The following is a 27,042-nucleotide window of genomic DNA, read 5'->3' on the forward strand; positions in this document are numbered from 1 at the left end:
TGTTTTGTTTTGTTATGGACTTTTCTGAACCTTAAAAATCAGATCAGGAATAAATCTTTAGTAAAAGTAGAAGTGGACTAAACACATAAGCGTTATTAGTACCAGTAGATTACCAGATAATCCTTTTTTCTTGTCTAATTAAATTTGCCATAGTTTCTTCTCTGCTGATCACACCCTATATATAATCCCATGTGCTACAAGATTACTGACAAAATTTCACTTAATTTTAGACTCATTGAAGTAATTTATGGATCCTATGAGTAGCTGGAAGACTCGAAAAACTCAATAGATAGATAGATAGATAGACAGATAGACAGATAGATAGATAGTAAAAGATATGTGCTTGTTTTGAAATGTGATCAAGATTTCTGAAATTAAGCTCTTATTGAATGTTTCCATGTGTTTTTAGTTTTCCTTTTCTACAACTGATGAGCACATCTATGTGTTCTCTAGATGCCAGGTGTGCCGCGCCCCCCAGTGTCTACCGCATGCCATCGTATTCACACTCGCCTTATGAGCGTCCCGGCTGGAATCCCCGTCTGTGTGTGCTATCTGGAAATCAACTCTTTATGCTAGACGAGGAAGAGGTGATTCATCTTCTTCAGTTTTTTTTTTCTTAATTTTCAAGAACACTGTTCATGTTTATCCCCGAATAGTAACAGTCTTTCAGATATTTTTGTCTTTCTGTATGTTTTACTGTCTGTCGATCTACATTCCTGTCTCAGGTATAATTTCTGTTTCTCCCTGTCTCTGTCAGATTGTATTTAATTAAGAGTATTTGTTTCCTGTCAGGAGCTGCTGTAACAAAGGAACTGTTCCCATTATTTATATTATTTTAACTGGTCTATACATTCTAATATAACTTTTCATCAATATTTTTGAACTCTCCATGTTTGAATATCATTTTTTTTCCTTCAGAGCACTAATGCTGAATGGCATTCTCCACTGTGAAATATTGCGTAACAATAATTTACTCAACCTTTCTGTCCTTTCCAGTTGTCTCAAAGCTGTGATTTGTTTTGCAACAGTCTTTTGAAAAAAAGTAAAGGAACCACTAGGCTCTATTAACTCAGGATTTCCTCATGCCAGAATTAGTTTACTGTCTACTCTCATTATATAGTCAGTTGAATAAGACCCTGGAGTGATAAATCTCTTTGCTCTATTACGTCTTCTCTACTTGCTAAGCCTGGATTGGATACTCATCATACACTGATTGCACAGCTAATATGATTTAATATACCTTTAAATTACTGGTGAAGGCACTGGGCAATAATACAACAACAATTTACTCAATGCGTGATATGAACTAGTCAGTGTTTTGACATCTTGTGCAGGTTGATATTGAAAGTACACTGGCAGATATCTGTCATTGAACTGTACACATTTAAATCAATTAATAAGTAACTATAATAGTAAGAACCCAGTCAGGAATAATCTATTGGCAAATGTACCAGTAGTAATTTAAAATTATACTGACACTCGCTTTTTAGATTTGTATAAATCTTCCAGAAAATCCCCTGTCATGTTTAGGTCTCCAATCTACTACTCCAATTCCAAAAAAGTTGGGACGCTGTGTAAAATGTAAATAAAAAAAGTATGCAATGAATTGCAAATCTCAGAAACTCATATTTTATTCACAGTAGAACATAGAAAACATAACAAATGTTTAAACTGAGAAATATTTTAAGAAAAGAATAAGGTCATTTTGAATTTGATGGCAGCAACATGTCTGAAAAAAGTTGGGACAGGGCCACTGTGTAGCATCCCCTTTTCTTTTAACAACAGTCTGTAAATGTCTGGAAATTGAGGAGACCATCTGCTGGATTTTTGGGAGAGGAATGTTATCCAATTCTTGTCTGATATAGGATTCTAGCTGCTCAACAGTCTTGGGTCTTCTTTGTCATATTTTTCGTTTCATGATGTGCCAAATGTTTTCAGTTGGTGAAAGGTCTGGACTGCAGGCAGGTCAGTTCAGTGCCTGGACTCTTCTACTACAAAGTCATGCTGTTATAATAGATGCAGTATGTGGTTTAGTATTGTTTTGCAAGGCCTTTCCTGAAAAACACTGGATGGATGCATATGTTGCTCTTAAACCTGTATATACCTTTCAGCATTGATGGTGCCTTTCCAGATGTGCAAGCTGCCAATTCCATAGGCACTACTGCACCTCCATACCATCAGAAATGCAGGCTTTTGAACTGAATGATAATAACAAGCTGGATGGTCCCATTCCTCTTTAGTCCGGAGGACGTGGTGCCCATGTTTTCCAAAAGGAATTTCAAATTTCGATTCTTCTGACTAAAGAACAGTTTTCCACTTTTCCTCAGTCCATTTAAATGAGCTTTGGTCCAGAGAAGACAGCCGCATTTCTAGATCTTGCTCACATATGGCTTCTTCTCTGTATAAATGAGCTTTAACCTGTATTTATGGATGGAACAACAAACTGTGTTCACAGACAATGACTTCGAGAAGTGTTCCTGAGCCCATGCAGTGATTTCCATGACAGAATCATCCCCGTTTTTAATGCTGTGGGGCCTGAGGACCTGAAGATCACTGGTATCCAATATTATTTTTTGGCCTTGTCCCTTGCACACAGAGATTTCTCCAGATTCTTGGAATCTTTTGATGATATTATGTACTGTATATGATTAAATATTCAAAGTCTTCACAACTTAATGTTGAAGAACATTATTCTGAAATTGTCCACAGTTTCTACATACAGTTTTTGCAGATTAGTAAACTTCTGCCCATCTTTACTTCTGAGAGACTCTGCCTCTCTAAGATGCTCTTTTTATACCCAATCATGTCACTAACCTGTTGCCAAATAACCTAATTAGTTCCATAATGTTCCTCCAGCTGTTTCTTTTTAGTACCGCTTACTTTTTCAGCCTTTCGTTGCCCCCGTTCCAACTTTTTTGAGACGTGTTGCTGCCATCAAATTCAAAATGAGCTAATATTTTTCATGAAATAGTAAATGTCTGACTTTCAACATTTGATATGTTTCCTACGTTCTATAGTGAATAAAATTCTGTTTTTATTTACATTTTACACAGTGTCCCAACTTTTTTGTAATTGGGGTTTTATGATATCCCCTTTAATAAGATGCTTTATATTTCTATTACCATACAGTCAACACAAAGTTTAACTGTTGAATATATTTCTATTTCTGTATACTATCCTAGACAACTAGTATCACTATTGGTTTTATGTCTGATCAAATTCATTATCAGAATACTTTTAATTATGTGACTTTCCTTCTGCCAGTCTTCATTTTTGAGGGTACTTTAGAAATATTATATCTTGCAGCTGGTTGCAATTTTTTCAAAGAGAAGCTGGAGACTGTAGTGAGGGACAGGTATATCTGTTTTGCTCTACTCAAAGTGTCATCACAGTGTTTCTCACTAGAAAGGCAGTACAGAAAATTGGACGAGAATAACTTTTTCTAAATGTTTCAGCAATGTTTTCTCACAGTGGAGCAGTCATTTCAGTGTTATTATCAAGTATTTACTTGAAAAAAGCTATTATTTCAATACTAAAGTCTGAGCAAGAAACATAAATATGATGTAATGCTCTTTCATGGGTATTTAATGAATTTCTGCAACAAGTACAACATGTCTCATCTGTTTTATTTCTAGATTAAATTACTAAATGTAGAAGGAGAAAAAAAACTTGTTTAATGATACATAAATGTACATGAAAGGCAGAAGCTAGCCTTGTAGAAAAATGGGCTAAACTGAAAACTATACATACTATACAGTGTAGTGACACCTCATTTTGAAATAAAATGCTTCCATAGTTTCCCCTAATGTCCTACCTTTAACTTTGCATAAAAACATGAGAAATGAGACATGAGTAAAATCTTATTTATTAAAAGATGGCACATAATTGATTTAATAAATATGATTGTAGCATATGTCCCAGATTTCTAACATCCTCTATTAATCGTGAACCACTATAATGCTGCTTTTACATTTTCTATATTATATTGCAGACACTTTTTGTCTAATATTTCACATATCTAAGCTATGTATCATTTTCTTTACTATATTTTATTGGTCAACATACTAATACAAAATATTTTCATGTTTCATTTTATACAAAACTGTAGTTTTCAGTTTTACTCTCACCAGCTATTTCACAGAAACATATATTGCTTTTACTGTAATACTCCACTTTTGTGTTATTTCATGTTATCTTTTATTGCATCCTACCGCATTGTATATTTTGTTTGATGGTGAATTTAAAATGACATGTTCCACATTCCATACTGTCATCATATATCACATTTTTCCTGTAATTCCTCTCACTTTTTTTGCATTACTGTACTTGTCATTTTGTCTGTTGTATTAAATATGCTATATGGTGCTTCTTTCAAATGTTTTGTAATACAGCATAGATTGTCTTATTGTAACCACTCAAATTATGTATTGTAATCATCAGGTCCATCCTTTGTTGATGCGTGAAAGGAGACCAGAGCCCCACCGCAACAAATTGTTGCGTCGCACTGTAAGTGTGCCAGTGGAGGGGCGACATCACACTGAGCAAGGTAAGATTTATTAGAAGGGAATAAAATGAGTATTTAAAGACCTGTACCCTGTTGTTACCTGGAGATTCATATATCTAGCCGAATGGAAACAAAATCATTAAATTAAATACCCTTAAACAAAGGAAGTTTAGAGAGATTATTTCTGAACAAAAATCTAATTAAAATTGTTTGCATAAATCTGATTCATCTAGGAGGCATATTACCACTGTCAATTTAACACATCTTGAGTAAATGAATTAAAAATGTACTTTTTGTAGTTTTCTGTATTTTGTCAGAATCTTAGGATTTATTCTGCAGAGATTAACAAAATTGTTACTTTTTTGTTTGCCTGGTAAATATATCCTATTAAAATGTTGGTAAAGATAGCTAAACACGCTGAACCTTAAATGCTGCTTGCTTTTAAATGCTTGTTAACAGTTAATACTAGATGTGTACTTTAACAAACATTTCTAAAAAAAATGCTGCACTAGTATACTAAAGTAGAACAATGACCTTTAACTAGCCCATGAGCTAAAATAACGTTTTAACAAATAGTTTTTTACTTTTTTTTTCAGAGTGCTCACTTGATTGGATGCTTAGATAACAAACTAAAAAGGCACTTTTTACTTTTATAAAAGTGTTCAAATATATATAACTCATACTGATACAATAGTCATTTATAAAATAATAGCATAGGACATGCTGCTAGGTAAGTGTCAAGTGAATGAATTATAAGTGGTAATCTGAGGTAATAATCTTTATTTAATCTAACTGGCGATAATAAATTCTTTAAAGATGGAAGAATCCATTATACATTAATTGTTGAGTTAATTAATTGTATTTAATGCACCTTCTCTAAAACAGGTTTGAATGATCTTTTTTCAGTTTTGTGGACATTATATGTATTATGCATTTTTCTCAATTTTAAAATGTATTAATTGTGGAATAGGTTTCCTTCGTGTTTGACAATACTTTCGTAAAAATGAATCAGTTGTTGGACAATTAAGTAAAATATTTGTCATCTCAGTATATTAGTTAGGAAAATAGAAGACAGTTATTTTAAGAATATAATGTATATAATCCAAGGTCATCAATCAATTGAAACAATCGCTTTAAAATTAAAGTATTCTGTTACTATAGCAGAATGGTAAGATTTATTCATTTATTGTAGTTTAGCTACTGTATATGATTAAATGAAAAAATGCACTATATATATTTTATCTTCTGCATCATGTACTGTAATTACTCCATTTAATAATACTTTCTTTTCAGTTGCTGACAGGTAGGTGCTCCACTGGTATACTCCTCAAGCTGCTAAAAATTCACAATAATGATTCATTACTTTTACTATGCTTTTTTAAAACGAATTGGGCAGTACAGTGTCATAGTACAGTGTTTTAGATCTCCATGTAGCAGAGTCTGACTCCCGCCTCAGTTCCTGTCAGTGAAGCTGGTATATTCTCATTTGTTTGTTTAAATTTCCCCTGATACTGTACTTCACCCTCCTCTCTTATCACAACAATGTTATCTTAATTTCAACTCTAAATTAGCTCCTTTTGAATATCTATATGTATGTGTGAAAATAAGTTGCAATCTTCAATGGATTGGTGTCACTTCTTTGATTTTTTCCATGCACTGGAGGCAGCCACGGTAGGTTCTGAATCTCTGTTGTCCTGTATATAGGTTCATAGGGTAAATATTTGTCACATGTACAGAGTACAGTGAAACCCTTACTTGCATGTTGCTAATCAACTTGCAATATAATCAGTGAATATAGTTATATAACAGGAATGTCTGAAATATTGTGCAGTGATTTTAAATGTCTATTGGTGTTTGGAAGAATGTCAATGATTTGGCACAGGAAATGAATAACTGTTGAATTTCATAATTTAATAACAACTCATGATAATAAATCCATTATGTACAGCTGCCACAGTGTAACACAAAAACGTATCATCTGATAAATTGTAATAATTGTATCTTTGCTCACAGTTGTAATATTAAGTGCTATGTTATGTCAATATTTGGTAGAAATGTATATTGAGGTCATAAAGTAGCAGTGATGTTTATTTTATATTTTGCATTTTATTAATGATAAACACAGAATAACAAGCAGGCAGTTACACAATCATGGTATAGCTTTGCTTCATTCAGCTTTCCTTTCATTCTCCAGAAAATAAATATCAAGAAAAACTGTACAACATAAAAAAAACTTAATCATTAATATCATAGAGTAATATTTTTCAGTTATACAAATTTAGTTGTAGCCAGGTACTACTAGCTTTTATGCATGATTGTTTGAATTTGAATTACTTTTTGTTAAAAAGCATGAATCCATGAAATTTTAACATTGACACTTTTTCAAAGGCTCCTTGCTCCTTTCTTTCATCTTTTTTACTGTATGCAAACAAAAATTGTCCTTTTTTCCCCCCCAAGCTAAAATCCATTTGCAAATATCCTCCAAAAGATGTTCTTTTCTGCCATTCCATGTTTTAAAGCCAACATCGAGAATATTTGTACACCAGAGGAGTGGTGTTTTCTGTGAGGAGCACATTTATTTTCATCCTTTAAAAATAACCAAGTCACAATATTTCTATTATGAACAAGGAAAAAAAGCTAATAAGATGCTAGTACAAAAGTCAACAATACAACTATTGTCAGTAACTGAACATAACAAAGTTATTTATATATTTAAGGAATACTGTAAGATGCTCTGTATATCAGAAGGCAATGAAAATGAGGCTCCATTTAGAGATTTTCTGATAAAATAAAAGTACTGCTGCTCCAGACATGTAATGTATCAGAGAAGTTGGATAAACCTCTAAGGCTCTATGAGATTCAAGACCATTAAATCCCTACAAGATCAGAAACATACAGGCACAAATGGCTATCCAGCAGAATTTTGTAAGAAACACTTTTGTAAATGAGGCCTGTTAAAGTTAGCCTTGCTCAAGAAAGCCAAATAAATAATCTACTGACTAAAAAACCTTGCCAGGAGCAGTATTTTTCTAGTTTTAAAATATTTCTTAAGTTTATTATTTATTCGGTGTTTGATTCGTTTTTTTTAGTTTTTATTTAGCTTTATTTTTTACCATTTTCTTATTATAGTTTTTATTTCATTTTTTTTGTTCTTCTTTAGTTTTTATTTAGTTTTAGTTATTTAGCAATTAATTTTTACTTTTAGTTGCAGTATTGTTTTGTGTTACTCACCAAAAAATGTCCACACAGATACCGTTCTGCAAGTGTAAGCTCTGTTCTCGTCATAGTTATCAGATTCTATATCATTCATGTTGTAACTGTCAACTTAATAAATACAACTTTACTGTCTTTGTCATTTGTTACTTTAACCTGCAACAGGTTTAAGCAAAAGGATTATTTAAATTCAAAAACGCTCCCACTTTTATGATTCCTTGTTTGATTATTGTTGTTTCTGAAGAGTAAGATCACTGCAATCATATACTCTGATTATATATATATATATATATATACTGTATATATCTATTTAATATTTGTTGATGCTGACTATGTGTCATCTATCTATTTCCACACTTTGAAAGTATTTTTTCAGGGAATTCTTACTTTGAATATGTTTTGAAATACTGTTGAAGTCAATAATTTAAAAGTATTAATAAAAGCAATAACAGAAATAGTGATGAAAGTGTGTCCCTGTATATAGTGTATTTCTACATGCATATTATTTACATCAAATACTAAACATCTATTACAGGAACTTGTAAGATCATTCACTTAATTAACAACATGCAAAACCTTGGTAGCTCCTTGTGAGCCTAAACTGGGTGGATGTACTGTAATTTAACAACTTATTTATAAATAACAACAACATTTACTGCATAAAGCTCATTTTCATACAAATGATGTAGTTCAAAGTGCTTTACAAGACAAAGAAAGAAAAGTTTATAAAAAATAAAAATATAAAAATAAAAATAAGATTAGGTAATACTAAATAACAGAATAAATTAAGGTCTGATGGCCAGAAGGACAGAAAAAAAATCTGCAGGGGCTCCAAGGCCCTGAGACTGCCCAGCCCCCACTGGCCATTCTACCTAACATAAATGATCTAAATCAGTCCTCATGGTTTTCAGGCTTTACGTGAAATAATTTGGTGATGATTGTCAGGTGGACATCTGGTATTCAATCCATCAATGTAGGAACTGCATGGTGCCTTGATCAGATGGTGGTGGTGCAGATCAACACCACAGAAAAAACGGAAAAAGAACAGCAGAGAAAGTAGGGATTAGTATGGATTGCGGAACCATGATAAAAATGATAACTCAATGTATATACAGTATATCAGGGTTACACTAAAATGTAGTTATGAGAAAGCCATGTTAAAGTATTGGGTTTTTAACAGTTTTTTAATGTGCTTCACTGTATTAGCCTGGCGAATTCCTATCAGTAAGCTATTCTAGATTTTAGGTGCATAACAGCAGAAGGCTGCCTCACCACTTCTTTTAAGTTTAGTGCTAGGAATTATAAGCAGACACTCATTTGAAGATCTAAGGTTACGATTTGGAGTGAAAGACATTCTGAAATATAGGATGGAGCGAGATTATTTAAGGCTTTGTAAACTATAAGCAGTATTTTAAAGTCAATTCTAAATGACACAGGTATCCAATGTAGTGACATCAAAATTGGAGAGATGTGCTCAGATTTTCTTTCCCTAGTTAAGATTCTGGCAGCTGCATTCTACACTAGTAATTACAATTACAGTAATCTAGTCAATAAAAATATTTTGGCAACTGAAAATATTTAATTAACAATTCTAATATTCAGTTGTAAAACAGGAAATCTTCTGCAGTTAAGCACACTCCGTTGATGTACACATGGAGATGAGAAGAATACACAAACTCCATATAGACGCTGTCCAGGCTAGCAATCAAAACTGTGCTCATTGTGCTGTGTTACAGGAACTCATTCTGTACAACCGCACTGGCAATATTTAAAAAAAACTACTACTAATAACCTGATTAAAACTAAATGTATATGTGTAATGTTGGCTCAGTTGATAGCTCCTGATGCATGCCACACTTCTGCTTAATTTGTCACTGCAATGATACAAGCAAGCAAACAAGTTATTTTTTTCTGAGTGTAGTAAATACAATTTCCTCTTGGGGATTAACAAAGTATATCAAACAAATAAATAAATAAATAAACAAGCATCCATAGCTGACAACTATTCCCTGATCCAACTTCTAAGAAGTTTCATGAATCTTCTTTATTCTTTCAGTTTACACTGATTTAATAGCTACATGTTACTATTTAATAAAATAATATTTTGTAGTTTTTTCAGTCTAAATGCTGACTAAAAACCAATGTAAAACTACATATCTGTATATTCCCAATAAATAGGTGGCACAGTTTTAAATAGACATTACATATATATATATTTATATATGGGGCGGCACGGTGGCGCAGTGGTAGCGCTGCTGCCTCGCAGTTTGGAGACCCAGGTTCACTTCCCGGGTCCTCCCTGTGTGGAGTTTGCATGTTCTCCCGTGTCTGCGTGGGTTTCCTCCGGGCGCTCCGGTTTCCTCCCACAGTCCAAAGACATGCAAGTTAGGTGGATTGGTGATTCTAAATTGGCCCTAGTGTGTGCTTGGTGTGTGGGTGTGTTTGTGTGTGTCCTGCGGTGGCTTTGCACCCTGCCCAGGATTGGTTCCTGCCTTGTGCCCTGTGTTGGCTGGGATTGGCTCCAGCAGACCTCCGTGGCCCTGTGTTCGGATTCAGCGGGTTGGATAATGGATGGATGGATATATATATACTAATAAAAGGCAAAGCCCTCACTGACTCACTCACTCATTACTAATTCTCCAACTTCCCGTGTAGGTGGAAGGCTGAAATTTGGCAGGCTCATTCCTTACAGCTTACTTACAAAAGTTAGGCAGGTTTCATTTCGAAATTCTACGCATAATGGTCATAACTGGAACCTCTTTTTTGTCCATATACTGTAATGGAGGAGGCAGAGTCGCGTATCGCGTCATCACGCCTCCTACATAATCACGTGAACTGAAAACAAGGAAGAGCCCCAAAGAGCGCTGAAGAAAACATTCATTACACAATTGAGAAGGCACAAGAGAGCGGCTCACGTGAACTGACTGAATGCAGCACGAGTGATCACTTCGATACTGCTGAAACAAAGCACGGTGTAAAACGTAAGTTTAAATTAAGTTTATAGAAACACTACCGCTGCCGTTTGCAATACCATATTCGCAAGATACAAGTTTAATGAGAAGACACGAGGTATAAACGAGACTTTGGATGATTTTGTAACGGATTTAAAATTGTTGTAGCGAGAAACTTTTAAGTGCTGGGTCTTAGCTAACATTAAATAAAGCCGTGGACATCGCAACATCACACAAGACAGCGGCTCACGTGAACTGACTGAACGCAGCACGTCGGAAACAAAGCACCGTGTAAACCTAAAGTTTAAATTAAGTTCATAGACCTACAAAAGGTTGCCATTGATTTGAGGCAAGATTGCTTTTCTCCTGTACAACTACGTTGCATTCTCAAGAGTGTGCTTGCATAGCTTGGTCATATTACAACCGGAGTGCTGAACTGACAACGTGGTATACAAACAGAACTATAACAATCGTAATACATGAACAAAAAAACAGCGGACAACCCGTGGATTAAATAAAAAGGCTGCTTCCGTTGGCGAAGCAACGAAAAAGGAAGACCTTATATGGCATTCGTTTATAAAACAGCGGAGAGGCAGTGTGAAGGCAGCTTCACAAAAAAAACAGATCCTTAACAAATTGTTATTGGTATATTTTCCCTCAATTTAAAAAGCAGTACTTCGCGGGGATTTAGATATAGATATATATATATATATAAATATAAATATATATATATATATATATATATATATATATATATATATATATAGATAGATAGATAGATAGATAGATAGATAGATAGATAGATATACAGTATATATATATATATAGATATATAGATATATATATATGTGTCTGTATGTGTATATATATATATATGTATGTGTATGTATGTATGTGTATATGTATATATGTATGTGTGTGTGTATGTGTGTATATGTATGTGTATATATATGTTGATATGTGTATATATATATATGTATATATATGTGGATGTGTATACAGTAATCCCTCCTCCATCGCGGGGGTTGCGTTCCAGAGCCACCCGCGAAATAAGAAAATCCGCGAAGTAGAAACCATATGTTTATATGGTTATTTTTATATTGTCATGCTTGGGTCACAGATTTGCGCAGAAACACAGGAGGTTGTAGAGAGACAGGAACGTTATTCAAACACTGCAAACAAACATTTGTCTCTTTTTCAAAAGTTTAAACTGTGCTCCATGACAAGACAGAGATGACAGTTCAGTCTCACAATTAAAAGAATGCAAACATATCTTCCTCTTCAAAGGAGCAAACAAATCAATAGGGTTGTTTGGCTTGTAAGTATGCGAAGCACCACGGCACAAAGCTGTTGAAGGTGGCAGCTCACACCCCCTCTGTTAGGAGCAGAGAGAGAGAGAGAGATAGAGAGAGAGAGACAGATAAAAAAATCAATACGTGCCCTTTGAGCTTTTAAGTATGCGAAGCACCGTGCAGCATACTTAAAAGCTGCACACAGAAGGTAGCAACGTCAAGATAATCTTTCAGTATTTTTAGACGAGCGTCCCTATCGTCTAGGTGTGCGAACAGCCCCCCTGCTCACACCCCCTACGTCAGGATCACAGATAGTCAGCGCAAGAGAGAGAGAAAGAAAAGTAAGTTGGGTAGCTTCTCAGCCATCTGCCAATAGCGTCCCTTGTATGAAATCAACTGGGCAAACCAACTGAGGAAGCATGTACCAGAAATTAAAAGACCCATTGTCCTCAGAAACCCGCGAAGCAGCGAAAAATCCGCGATATATATTTAAATATGCTTACATATAAAATCCGCGATGGAGTGAAGCCGCGAAAGGCGAAGCGCGATATAGCGAGGGATTACTGTATGTGTATATATATATATGTATATATATATATGTATATGTAGATATGTGTACATGTAGATATGTATATATATATATATATGTATATATGTTTATGTATATATATATGTTTACATAACCTCTTTAACACACCACTTCTCCGCTGCGAAGTGTATATATATATATATATATATATAGTGACAGGGGGCGCTCTCACTCCCTTGAACCCTCAGATCAAACACCAGACACCAAGTAAAAGTCTAATAATTATTTTTATTTGGACAAATACGTGCACCAAGCACCCTCCACTCTACAATACAGTAAACCCTCGTTTATCATGGTTAATCCGTTCCAGACTCTACCGCGATAAATGAATTTCCGCGAAGTAGGATTCTTTATTTATAAATTGAATATTTTCGCAGTTAGAGCATAGAAACCCTGTTTACGACCTTCTAAATACGTTTTTTAACATTATTAGAGCCCTCTAGACATGAAATAACACCCTTTAGTCAAAAGTTTAAACTGTGCTCCTGACAAGACAGCGATGACAGTTCCATCTCACAATTAAAAGAATGCAAACATATCTTCCTCTTCAAAGGAGTGCGTGTCAGGAGCAGAGAATGTCAGAAAGAGAGAGAGAGACAAAGAGAGAGAAAAGCAAACAATCAAAAATCAATAGGGCTGTTCGGGCTTTTAAGTATGCGAAGCACCGCAGGACAAAGCAGCTGCAAGGAAGGGAGCAATGTGAAGGTAGTCTTTTAGCATTTTTTAGAGGAGCGTCCATATCCTCTAGGCCAGTGTGCGAACAGCCCCTCTGCTCACACCCCCTCCTTCAGGAGCAGAGAATGTCAGAGAGAGAAAGAGAGAAAAGCAAACAATCAAAAATAAATACGTGCTATTTGGGCTTTCAAGTATGCGAAGCACAGCGTGGGAAGCATATCGTATATCATTGAGGTGTTTTATTTAATACGTAATATGTGCTCTGATTGGGTAGCTTCTCAGCCATCTGCCAATAGCGTCCCTTGTATGAAATCAACTGGGCAAATCAACTGGTGGCCTGGAGGTATTGGCCGGGATAAAAAGCTGGCCATGTCCCACAATATATAAATATGTACAATGTACACTTTGCAGAAAAACTAGTGTGGTGAAAATCCAAAGTTAAGATTATAAAAAGTTCTAGTTTTCAGATTTTTTTTTTTATTTTAGCTTTAGTTAATTAAATAATTTTTCGTTAACAACATGTTTCACTTTGGTTTTAGCTAATGCAAAAAGTTCTGGCTAGGTATCAAATACTGTTCTTTCCAGAAAAGTAAAGAAATTACTTCCTACAGAACAATTTAATATCAAGATTAAAAACCAAAGTTCTGTTGAATATAATAGAATAAAGTCCTTCATTCTATAATTTTGTAAAATCAATCTGAATTAGTTGAAGAAGGATTTATTAACAAGCAGACTTTGCCTGCTCTCTTCATGTTGGCATAGATTTTTGACAGATTGGTTCTTTGCCTGATTTTGACCCTGACTAACTGTATGTCTGGTGTTTCAGGATAGAGCCGGTTAAAGTAGAATTTGAAAATGTATATAGTACTATAAACCGTAGTGGACAATATCATGAAATAGTAGTTAGCTCTATTACTTTGCAACTTCAGGGATCAGGGTTTAAATCCCAGTCCAGTTATTTTATATTTTGAATTTTGCATATTCTCTCCATATTTCTTTAGTTTTTTTTTGCTGGGTAATCTGATTTTCCTCCCACATCCCAAAAACATGTAGATTAGGTTAGCTGATGACTCGGTTGGCCCAGTGAAAATGATTGTAGACCTATGACTTCCTGGAACTCTGTCTACGCCTCATTCTTACCTGGTCCCAAAAGCTGCTAGGGTAAGCTGTGGCCTCCCACAAACCTGAACTAGATTGGGTGAGATTTCCAAATAGATGGATGGATATATGATGCAAGTCAAATGGGATCTGAGAATATAATGCATATACTAAATGATGTTATTACTTTAAATATGTCTGTTTGGACAATGGCATGAATATTTCATTGCTTGTAATGAATTTTGCAGCAGCCATTAAAGTTCATTTAGTTATTAATCTTATGACCCATGATTCTAGAAATACAAATATTAATCAGATTTTGACAATGCAGAACGCTAGCTTTGATAAACATTTTAAATGAAGGAAGTTTTCCTAAGAAAGGAAGTAAATCTTTTGAAAAGGCTTAACTGACTTGACTGGATCTTAACTTGGCTAGAAGGAGAAAGCAAGACCAAAACTGAAAGTCAGAAATGGTGATTATGAGATAAGACTAACTGTGCACACATTTGTGAACAAGTCACCCAGCAACCCCTACCAGACAGTGAACAAAGACTTGTAGTGGTAGGCTGAGAGAGACTACAGGGCTATTGTATTATTGTTTGAGTTGTATATTGGGCTCTCCTTTTTTCAGTCCTTTCCTGAGTGCTTATTTTGTTAATAAACCACTTTTCTTTTTTTACTTTGGTCTCTTGTCATCATTCTGGGTTCAGAGCCACTAAGGGATTATCTCCTCTTGTTTACACATATTTTCAAAAAGATGGATATTAGAAAAAAAAATCATTTGAACGTTGAGTTTTGCTTGTATAAAAGGAAATCTTAAGAATTAAATGACTTAAAAATAAAAATTCTTTAAAGTAACTGATAAGTTTTTTTATTAGAATATATATACAATAAGTATCTAAGTTTTTACTCCAACATTAGTATTGCAGGGCTAGTGTTACAGTAAGTGTGCATAAATATTATTTTCTCTGTGTTATTCACATGCATTGACTGGCCCAGGGTCAGTGAGATAACATCCTCTTAGTAAAAACCTGTCTCATCTATCTGGACTTTCACACAGATAGAAAATGGTGATTTACAGCCACATTATGCTTAAAACTTACTTTTCTCAACTAAAATGTTGAAGGAGGAAATATTTCAATCCTCTTTGCATTTTTGCACATGGTCATAGTAATAGCTGGCAGACAGTAATCACGTAGAAATCTATTATTGTATAGTAAATAATGCTGATTTTATACACATTCTATTAAAATATAACCAGGTTCTGAGTCATGTTTACCCTGAATTAGAAAAAATGGGTTTAATAGACAGCTTTACAAATCTAATCCGTCTTTTTTCATTAATCATGTATATTTAATAGACTACACTCTGTTGGTGAGCAGAGTAGTGGATTAATTTCAACACAGTGAAAATGTATATATAAATTGCACAGTTGTAAGTGTAACCCAGCATATGGCATCTTCTTTTTGGATGGTTTCTCCAGCCTTTAGAATTGTGATTAATGATATATTCAAATAAGAATGACTTCAGTTTTGTATATAAATCATGTTTGTATAATTTCTCACAAAGTACCTTTCTCTTCTCTTCCAAATCCATGACCACAGCTCATTACCCTCCCCAAGCCATTGCCCTTACTTCTTCTTTTTGCCCCTTCTATTTTTTTATTTAGCCTCTCTTTTCCCCTCTCTAAATCGCTCTTTCTGTAATTCCGCTCTGACCTAGTTAGTGAATCTCCCTGTGAAATATTTTTTCTACCTCTTTGACTGACAGATAATTCGTGGGTGGTTCAAGAGCTGTTTTTTTTTTCCTTCCATAGAGAAAGAACATTTTTAGAAACCTCACAATATCTCTCTGCTTCCTTTCATTCTCACTTTATTTACTGCTTTCTCTGTATAAATGTATTTTCTGTTACTGGACTTTTTGGTAAATTGTCTTTTGGAGAAAGAAAGAGGTAGGTAAGGAAGCAAATATGAAAGAAAAGTATGCATTTAATCCTGACAGAAATTCAGCCATGTACTGAAGAGGCTGCTCCCACTGAATATATTAGAACTTAACTGGCTGGGGGAAACCAGTGGCACTACTTACCGTATGGATGTAGAGCTCTAAGGGTAAAGCAGACTGTAATATATTTTTTTTTTTAACTGTTTCATCATACCTTCTTAACATTCAGTTATTACTAATCCCTCTGCTTCAAATATTTGTGTTTCTTCATTTGTCCGGTCTTTTCTCTTAATTTCTTCTCCTGTCTCTTTTATCCTGTTTTCTTGCAAATTAATCCTATCCTGCATCTCTTCCCTTCATGTTCAATCCTACATTCCATTTATTTCTGAAAAACCCTCCTCCGATCCTTTTATGTCTTCTCTCTCTATTTCTCTCCACCTTCTCTCAGTGCCACCCCTTATCTAGTAATCATTCTTTTCTTTAGTCACACTTCCATTCTTACAGTTCCAACGAATACTTGAATTAATCTCACATTGTCTTGCTTAGTCCTGCTTCTGTATCTCCTCGCAGCAATTCCTCTATTTTTTCATTATTGTGTCTCCTCTTCAGCTTTATTTTATGCCATTCTTATTTTTCTATTCCTTTTTCTATACAATCTGCTTACCATCATTCTTTACCAAACTCTTCCCCCTCATGATCCTTTATAGCTTTAACATCTTCATCAGTTAGTTCATTTATGATTCGAGGAAGAAACAGAGTCTCTCCCACTCCTCTCTCTCAACACTGCGGGGGTTAAAGGTCGAAGTCGTAGGCTTGTGGTTACCAAGGAGACATGAGAGCTAGCCCCCCCCAAAGGCAGTAAAGCTCTGATTGGTTGTAGCTCTAAATTCTTTGGAATGATCCCAAATGGAGGAAACCATTGGGGTGGGGGAGAAACAGAGGTTCACTATTCACTCTGAATCAAAAAAATTTTTATGAATATTTTAATATAAGACTATCACAAAGACGTACTCTTCTCAGTGCAAAAACATTTTCTCTTTTAGTCAGTTTAAAGAAATACATATTTGAACAACATAATTAATATTATATATATAGATAAACAGTAATGTAATAAACAGTGATGAAAATATTGAAGACATACAGCTTAAATAAACCTTTCAGTCAGTAGAACTGCTTCCATGTAAAGGCAACATGTATTTAGCATATTTTTTGGTATTTGGTACACTGTATTAATCCCTGAGAGGAAGCTATCGTTTCGCATGACCTATGGAGTATCAGTTGTTATTAAAAAAAAAAAAAACTATTTCAAAGTACACAGAATATTTTAAAATAAAAAGTCATAAATCTTTGCCATGTTACTTATGTATTGATTCTATTTAAAAGCATTAAGTGTATAACTGGAATAATGACAAATATGTATATCTGCATGTATCTGGTAATATCAGTTGAAACTGAAGACTCTTATTAAAGCATCCATCCATCCATCCATTTTCCAACCCTCCGAATCCGAACACAGGGTCACGGGGGTCTGCTGGAGCCAATCCCAGCCTACACAGGGCGCAAGGCAGGAACCAATCCTGGGCAGGGCGCCAACCCACTGCAGGACACACACCCACACACCAAGCACACACTAGGGCCAATTTAGAATCGCCAATCCACCTAACCTGCATGTCTTTGGACTGTGGAAGGAAACTGGAGCACCCGGAGGAAACCCACGCAGACACGGGGAGAACATGCAAACTCCACACAGGGAGGACCCGGGAAGTGAACCCTGGTCTCCTTACTGCGAGGCAGCAGCGCTACCACAGTAAATATATTTACAAAATACAATAAAACAGTGGTAGAGTAAAAAAAATACACTAAAGAATATTCAGATAACTTTTTCCAGTAGTAAACACTGTACATTACTGCCTAAACCATACTACAGCTCTGATGATCTTTGGTCAGCTGAGGCAATTCAAGCATTTCTCTTATTATGCTCAAGTGAGCTAATAGGTTTTGTAATTTTGTCAGTTGGTTTATTGAGGTCATTTTTCTAGGGTTTAAACCTTGTTGACAAGGCTTTTAAAGAATTGAAAAATAAAAGGGCCAGAAGATGCTTGTTCAGCTTTTCTTCGCTCCTGTTTAAATTACGATAAAATTAATTTACCAGTCCATCATGACCTAATGACACACTGCTTCCTATCCATATCCGGTTATACTCAAAATAAAAGAACACAACCAGTTAAAATTAGTCATATTGAAAGTCAGTCAGTACAATCTCTCTTGCATCTGTGTAAAAGCTATAATGTAACATAGTATCTTCAGACCCACTTAATCTAACTCAGGGTTACCAGTGCTAATGCCTGTCATCACAGAATCAGGTGCAAAGCAGAAACTAACCCTGGATGAGGCACTGATTCATTGCAGTGCTTATAATAGACACAACCAATTTAACTTGCACATCTTTTGCATATAGGAGGAAAAAACAGAATACCCTGAAAAAAAAACCCTCATAGTCAGGTGGAGAACATACAAACTCCACACAAGCAGGGCATGGGATCTGAACCCAGTATGATGGATCCAACAAATGCAGTAAAAGCAGTGCAAAGTGTTAAATATGCACATGTTAAACAATTGAAAGTTAAGAGAAATTATGAACTAGTCTGGGTTTGCAAACTGTGCTTCAGTCCCCACTGTGTCTCCTAGTTTCCATTTTGCCAAAAAGTTAATGTATTTTCAACACCTTGTTATACCTGAAGAATGTGACATATTTTGCTGAGTGTAGTACAACAGTCTGCCTGACCTCTATTCATTTTCATTTTAGTTTTGAAGCACTGGGAAACAGTTTTCTTCTTTAATTGTCTTTTAAATACTTTTCCTTTGAATACTGCAATGAAAAAAATCCTGTAAGAGTACAAATCACAGGTTACTTTATATGTGCCTTAGTTTAATTTTACCTGCTTGTAAAATCACCTGCAATTATGTAGCAACAAACTATAAAGTATTTGAAATAAATAGATGGTCAAGTAGATGGCACTGTATTTTGCTTCCTCCAATGATAGTTTGAGCCCTGACTGAAAACATTTTGTGTGGAAACTGCTTTTTCTTTCTGGGGTTTTCTTTTATGGCCTATGTCTTCATCTTTATGCAAAAGCAGGCGGTGAGGTTAATGTACAACTGCAAATTGGCACAAGCGAGTACTGATGTGTGCATTCACAGCTGGACCGTATCATGTGTACATTGCTGCCAGGATAGGTTTCTGACTTCTTTTGACCCTGTCATGAAAAAAGCAGGTTAAAAAATTAACAAAAGGATGAAAGTGCTCAATTTTTAACAGATAAGGATGAGAAACAATCCTCTGCCTTCAACATGAAACAGTGCTAGTTTGTTTAGAAAAGTATTAAAATATGGATATTTTTGTGTTGACAGTAAAATAAGAACATTTTTAATTACCCATCTTGTACATTGGTCTGTTCATTGAGAAAAATTAAGCAATTAACATTCCATCATATTTAAAATCATGTACATTTATGTATATAAAGGACTGTCATTCATGCTCATGTCACATCACAAGCCACCTGTCATATAAAAAGTGTCATCTTTCTGAAAGTAGGTTAAGTAAATTTGATTTTACAATTTCGAAAACAATACACATTTGCACTTATATTTCTGATACAGCAACAGGCAAACAAACAGTAAAATTAAATAAGCGGCTCTATCACATGTGCAAAGAATCTGTTAATTGTGTGTCATACAACTTTATTCATAAATGTTCTTCCTTGTGCAAGTATAAGTGTATGTGCAATTATTGTTGTTGAAATATACACTTTTATGTTTCTAAAAGAAACATATAATAAAGTTACAATATGATAAAGTGGGATAATAACCATATTGACAGTTATGTATTTGTTTAAATAACTGTATCTCTTAGCGTTAAAAAAGTGGGAAATGCCTACTTATTATATTAATGGAATGAACACCAACAGCCACAATCTGGGAAACATGACTAGATTTCAAAACTTAATTAAGAGGTTATATATTGAACTGTAAACATAAAATAAACATTGGAGTAAATGTACCTACACATTGTCATACAAAGGTGTTTATAGATTTAAAAAATATACATCTTTAAAGTTGTGTATAAAAATGCTAAACAGACACGACTGATCATTATGCTGGCTACCATGACACATTTGAAAACATCTCAAGATCTCCCAAGACTTTGAGAGAGGGCTAATTGCAGAGGCACACATTGAAGGCACAAATGTCAGATTTACTGATATTTCAATATGAAGAATGTCCAAGAGGATGCCAGCAAAAAAAAATTGGTTGAAAGATTTTACTAGGTAGAGGTAAAAGGATGTAAACACACACTCCTTGACTGTAATGTTCATGCACTGATGTGAGGGCATCTGAAAAGCAAATAACAAGCATTGCTGTATCATTTCATTGATAATGCCATTCTAAGATAGGAACAAGGCAGTTTCATTAAGGACATTCTCAGAACCTCACAGGGAGCCATGCTATGTTCAGGCTGTGGTGAATAAACCATTCATTACAACTAAAAGTGCACATGTTCAATTCAAGTAGTTGAGAGAATGTTGAAGAACAGGAAACCATATGAACAGATGATTCACTCTTCACATTGTTCCCCTCAAGAAGATGAGTACATGTGTGATAAACATCAAAAGATGTCTGCCATCCCAAATTCTGCTTTCTCACAGTGAATAGTTCTGCTGACTCTGGTGCGGTGTGTAGTGTATTGTCCTAGCATGGCTATTGGCATATTGATTCCTGTAGACAGCAGAATAAATATCAATAAATGGAAAGCAATGACTATAGCAATGAAGTATTCCTATCCTATGGAAAAATTTCCTAGAATGACAATGCCTTCATCAACAGAACTTGTAGAGCATGACACTAATATAAACCATTTATCATAGCTGTCCCTTTTACCAGATCTCAACCCAACTAAGCACTTATGAGAAATTTTGGACTGGCAAGTTACACTGTGATTTCTGCCACAATTATCAAAACTGGAAATGATGGAAGTTTTCATGAAATGTTGATGTCACATCTGTCTGTAGTCCTCTTCTAAATATTGATGTCACATCTATCTGTAGTTCAGTTCCATGAACCTTAAATAACTATGCATATTAGATTCAATCTGTTCTGATGGCTTGTGGAGACACAATGTCCTATTTACATAGGCTTTTCCTTTATTTTGTCTGTTACCTGTATGTTGGCATATGATGAACCTAGAAGCAGACTGTTGTTGAATCTAGCTACTTATGGAAAACAAGCTACACAGTTATATGTCTCTGAAAGAAGAGGCCAAACACTACAAGAGACACACACACATACACAGGCACGAAGTACACACGCATGTTCATTTTTTTTTTATCAGCAACATCCTTTTACAAAAAATAAAGCTTCATATAAAAGGCATACTTAACAACATGTGCATCTTTTCCTAATAACAGATTTTAAACACTCATCATGTTGAGTGTCCTGCGGTGGGTTGGCACCCTGCCCAGGATTGTTTCCTGCCTTGTGCCCTGTGTTGGCTGGGATTGGCTCCAGCAGACCCCCGTGACCCTGTGTTCGGATTCAGTGGGTTGGAAAATGGATGGATGGATCATGTTGGGTCCACCCTAGAGAAACATGAAGGCAAAACTCGATCATTTACCTTTGCATTTTTAAACTCCATTGACAGTTTCACCAAATCATGCCACAGTGATTAGCACTGCTACCTCAGAGCATGAGATGCATAACGTATGTCCAGCTCTTTGGATGTAATTAAAATGTACCTCTGCGTGTCTGGGTGCATTTTTTCCAAAATACTCCAGTCCCGTGTTCTCAAACACCCATTCCCAACCATAGTCATAGTGTGTGCAAGACTGGTATTCCATCCTTATTTGATTAATGCCTTGCACCCACTGCTTCCAATATATGTTCCTTCTCAGTACAACACTTTATTTGCTGAAATGTGCAACCTTCAAGTGAGGACTATGATCAAAATTAAATTTATCCTTAGCAAGACTGTCACACGTATGCAGCAAATTTTCATAAGGCTCCTTTTACAATCACCATTTACAAGAAAAGTAGTGTGGACTCGAACGTGTGTGTGGAGGGGAAAAATAATAGCTACTGTAAACCCTTGCTCTGCTAATGTCATGTCTATGAATACATGTATGACAAACGTGCACAATGCATATACTGGGAGCGAACAAGAATGCAAATCGTTCCTTCTTATTGCGCAGGCTTGAAATCTTTCTCACGGCTGAAACGTGAATGCCCTCCCCTGATCCATGCATCTGCAGCGCGGACGACATGAATTGCATCGCGGAGTAACCGGACCCAGCATACCTGGGCCGGGCCTATCGGGATTCGAAATACCTCACGGGTTACAAATTGTACATTTTATGAATGCATTCTTGGGAGGGAAAATCCGACCGCCGGACTTGCCCGCGTATCCTTAACGATCGAGAGTCGAACACTGAAGCAAGCGGTATGCGCGATCCCGCTGGCGTGGGCTGCTGTACTCCCCCCACCCATGCGTGGCCGCGCATCGCCGGTCCCTTCTCTACCCGGTCCTGCAACCTTGCAGTCGGTGCTGGAGAGACTGACGAGGCAGAGGGATGCTTTAAAGACGCCGGGTGCTGATTTGCTGCTGCTGCATTTGAGCAGCCATAACGGGGTGGGGGACCCGGTCTGCTCGTGAGCACTGGGGACAGATCGAGATCGGAATGGTATAACGTTGCAGTCTCCGATATCAAATTACCATCACACCAAAAGCTGCTTTTTTCTCCTTCACTTGGCAACACCCTAAATTGTGCGCACAAGCACGCCGCCAGGACGCAACAAGTGCTGTTTCATGCAACAATGTTGTATAGCCCAGTTGAGAAGCAAAGCGGGCTGTAGCGAGCCGAGCCGGCCCCCCCTGCAGCCTGTCATACAGCAAGCTCAGCACCACGCGGGTGGACCCTGTTGCTTTTGTCAATTTACGGGTCTCGCGCTTCTGCTGGATAATACAGACTTGAACACGAAAAAGGGGGAATATTCAATATAAAGATAAAAAGTCAATCCAAACCATGACCAGAGATAGCTGCCAGAAACGGAATAACGGAGAGCAAAGCAGAACCGGAGGCGGCGATATTGTCAGCACTGAAACAGGAATTATAAAAGCGGGAGGAGGAGAGACAGCAGCGGCTGAGCTGGCGGCGTCGGTCCCGGGAGCTGATGAATCTCAAAGGAAAGAAGCGCTGCTGGGCGGCCGCGGAAGGCTGGGTCAACCAAACTTGCGGAAATCGGAGTTGTAACAGCGGGAGGCGATCAAGCAGCCACCTGATAAAACGCACTTCGTCAATGTTCATGTTAATGTTTTAATTTGCCCAGGAGAAGGCTACCGTTAAGACACACTGTCGCCGTCTGCCATGCCGGCGCTGGGTCACGGCACCCGGATCCATTGCTCCTACTCCTAGCGCCGGGCTGCCTGGGAAAGGAAGCTACTCCAAGATGTACAATGTTTGCTTATTGCTACGTGGGTGCCACATGACGGTCCCCTTTAACTAATCCCAGCCCTGAGTACAGTGCTATTAATAAGCTGGTAAGAGCCCTTTCTACAAAGTCCCGGGCCACCGTAACTACGTAAAGAGAAGAGGCCGGGTAATGGGTGAGAGCCGGGAGAGGGGACTTGTGCCCGAGCATGGGGGAGGGGTAGAGGCATCTCGAAAGAGTACCAATAGAACACGTTCTGAATTTACTGTGCTCCAGGGCTGTCGTCGAGGTGATTGAGTGCAGCATTGCTGGGGTGAATAGCACACCCCACAGGAAAATGACCCCTTTTGAAGTTAATGGATGTTTACTGGCAGCGAGAATAGGCATATCTTCATTCATTAGCGGGCACGAGCTTGGGTACTGGTTCTAGACACGGGGGCGCACAAACAGCTTTTGAGCAAATTGAGTCGTGACGGAGGTTAGGTAACATAATTAGGAAATCAAACAACCGCTTTGTTTGTCCAGGGTATGTTAAATAATGAAAAGGAAAACATCGTTAAAAATGAGGAGAGGGAGTAGTCTGGGTGGGGTACCTGCTGATGAGACGCACATGGTAAAATATATTTCAGCTTGGTATATCAATCATTTCTATATTGTAGTTATGGTAGGTGGTACTATCTATCTATCTATCTATCTATCTATCTATCTATCTATCTATCTATCTATCTATCTATCTATCTATCTATCTATCTATCTATCTATCTATCTATCGAACTGTCTGGCTGTCATTCATGTATGTTTCTCCTCATTTTACAGTTCACTTTGTCCATTAGTTATACTCACCTTTGGATAGGTTTGCAGTGTATATTCACATAAAATACAAAATAATCATGTCATATACTCCAGGATTGTAAGACTGTATTTTTGTGCCCAGATATGCACCACAATTTATTTGCTGTAAATGTTTTTGAGTGCAACACTTATGCATTTTAGACATGTTTAATTGTGTACTGAGACCTGTTTAATATATTGAAAATTGTATTTGCTTTCCCAAGGCATGTCTATGCGTGTTGTGCCACTTTCAGTAGAGAGAGATGATAAAATGAAATTATTCAAGAAATATCCAACAAGTGGTGAGGATGCTGCACAAGGAGATAGCCTTGTGTAAGCTGTATTTGAAATTCATCGTATATTTTCTTGTATTTGAAGAGAAAGTAATACACATTTCCTGCGTATTTTTGATATTAATATCAGGGCTTGACTTGCCTAATAATCACATATTGTTCATACACCTAGCACATACATGATTTTATTGTATTACATACTCTCACACTAACCTTATAAGCAGCATGCAGCAACTGTCTTCAGTAAGACACAGACACATGCATGTCAGTATTTTTTTGTTTAAAAAACAAATACAGATACATTAGTAGAAATACAGCTGACACAATAAGCCATAGGCAGTAAATCTTACAATTATATATCAGATAGTTAGAAAGAGCCATTCTAATATGCATATCTTAATGAAAAACGCATCAATTTGTGGAAGAAATGTTGGCTATAGGGGGCTCCACTTGATCAACCTGGAATAAAGGTTCATAGTGCAACCTTGCCTAATTGTGGGATCATCTTTGTTATTAGAAATACTTTACATGTTTTATCTAGATTTCTGAATACTATTTGTTGGGCGATTTAAAATCAAAGATAATCATGATGGTGTGAGAGCAGTAACTATATTGTTATCCTTAACAATTATATGAGGTTCCATATTCCCTGTCTCCTTTAAGTGTATCTTGTTATGTGTCACTGTTGTAATAATACTGAACTTTAGTGGGATGTAAAGAAATATATTTGGACAGATTTGTTAGTATATAACACACATATATATTAGTTATATAATGGTGTATTTGTAGACAACTTGTAACAGACATCAAGCCCAAATGTTAAACATTACCCATTAATCTTGGCAAGTTACAATATAAAATGTGTTAGGTTGCTTTAGGTCTTGATGTATGTGAATGAGAACCAAATGTACAAAGGACATTTCTTAATCTCAGTATGTGCCAAGCAGGAAGTGTGCGAGCTGTGTAGGTGTTTCGATGTCAGGAGAGCTCAGCGTATGTGTGTGTGTCAATCAGTCAAGGAGAGTGAGTGTAGGTGTTTCAGTATCAGGAGACCTCACTGCATTTTATCTTAAGCCAGACACAGCTGGCTCTTCAGAATACTGTTCATATATCACTTTTGCTCCGGTGACATTAAAATACATGTTTTATTGGTACTGGTAGACTGCTCACTGGTGTTACTCAAAGTATCCTACCTGTCGAGTACATTTAGGTTAAGGGTCAAAAATAGGTAATTATGTTGAAGATTTTGACTATTTACTATTGAACTTCTTATAATGAGCAAAATTTGTATTTAATATACCTTAACAATGCTTACATTTGAATGTATCAGATAAGTAATAACAACATTTTAACTGTAGGTATATATCAATGTCTTCTGATTTGTTTTGGTGGTTTTATATTTATGTGTATACATTGGATTTATGTGTATATGTTACTGTTGGTTTGATTGTGGACTTTCATTAAGTTACTGTGTATTTGTGTGTGTGTATACATTAATATGATGGTTGCAGCCTCACTGCTTGTGTGTACGTATGTATGTGTGCGTGTCAATGCCAGCCTGATTGCGCCTCACAATCTGGTCACACTCAGAGAAATGACTCTGGAATGTTTCCATGGAAACAAAACGAAGAGAAAGAATTTCAACTGGTAATCTGTGACAAAAGAGAGAAAGAGAGGGTAAAGAGAGAGGGATACAAAGAAAGAAGTGTAGAAAGTAAGATAGACAGACACACAGAAAGTCATATTGCAGCATTAGTTAACCATTTCATTTCCACATAAGATCCATTTCTTCCTGTCATGTGTTGTTTTACCTTTTTAAGTAATAGGAAATGCTTATTAAAATCCTTAGCTTGTATTATCATAAAATTTAAGTAAACTATGACTAATTCTTTTATGAGTTCCTCTTTAGATGAGCAGTATGGTCACTAACTGAACAACTTATCGCACCTCTTGAGGAAAACAAATATAGTTGCTTTACATTTACGAAGTTCTCCATGTATATGGAGTAAAATGAAATGCCTAAATAGATGGTAGCCATCAGAGCAAGGAAAACTAACCTTTAATGTAAAGCACATAGAACTTTCCATACACACTGAAAGATGCTAGTGTTCAGCTTTCCTACCATAGCCAAAAATAACTAAATTGTAATTTCTCCATTTACTTGAGAAGATAA

The 27,042-nt window shown here is 36.2% G+C and overlaps 1 protein-coding gene across 1 annotated transcript in view; it reads left to right on the forward strand.

Moving 5' to 3' along the window:
• The first annotated feature begins 439 nt into the window (after positions 1-439).
• Positions 440-27,042, forward strand: part of syngap1b (synaptic Ras GTPase activating protein 1b) — a 64,279-nt gene continuing 37,676 nt past the window's right edge. Inside the window, 2 exon segments of the mRNA XM_051929415.1 lie at positions 440-587; positions 4,441-4,546. Coding sequence (XP_051785375.1) covers positions 441-587; positions 4,441-4,546 — 253 coding nt within the window. The 5' untranslated portion in view covers position 440.

The sequence above is a fragment of the Erpetoichthys calabaricus genome, chromosome 1 (genome assembly GCF_900747795.2).
Source record: "Erpetoichthys calabaricus chromosome 1, fErpCal1.3, whole genome shotgun sequence".
Classification (NCBI taxonomy): domain Eukaryota; kingdom Metazoa; phylum Chordata; class Cladistia; order Polypteriformes; family Polypteridae; genus Erpetoichthys; species Erpetoichthys calabaricus.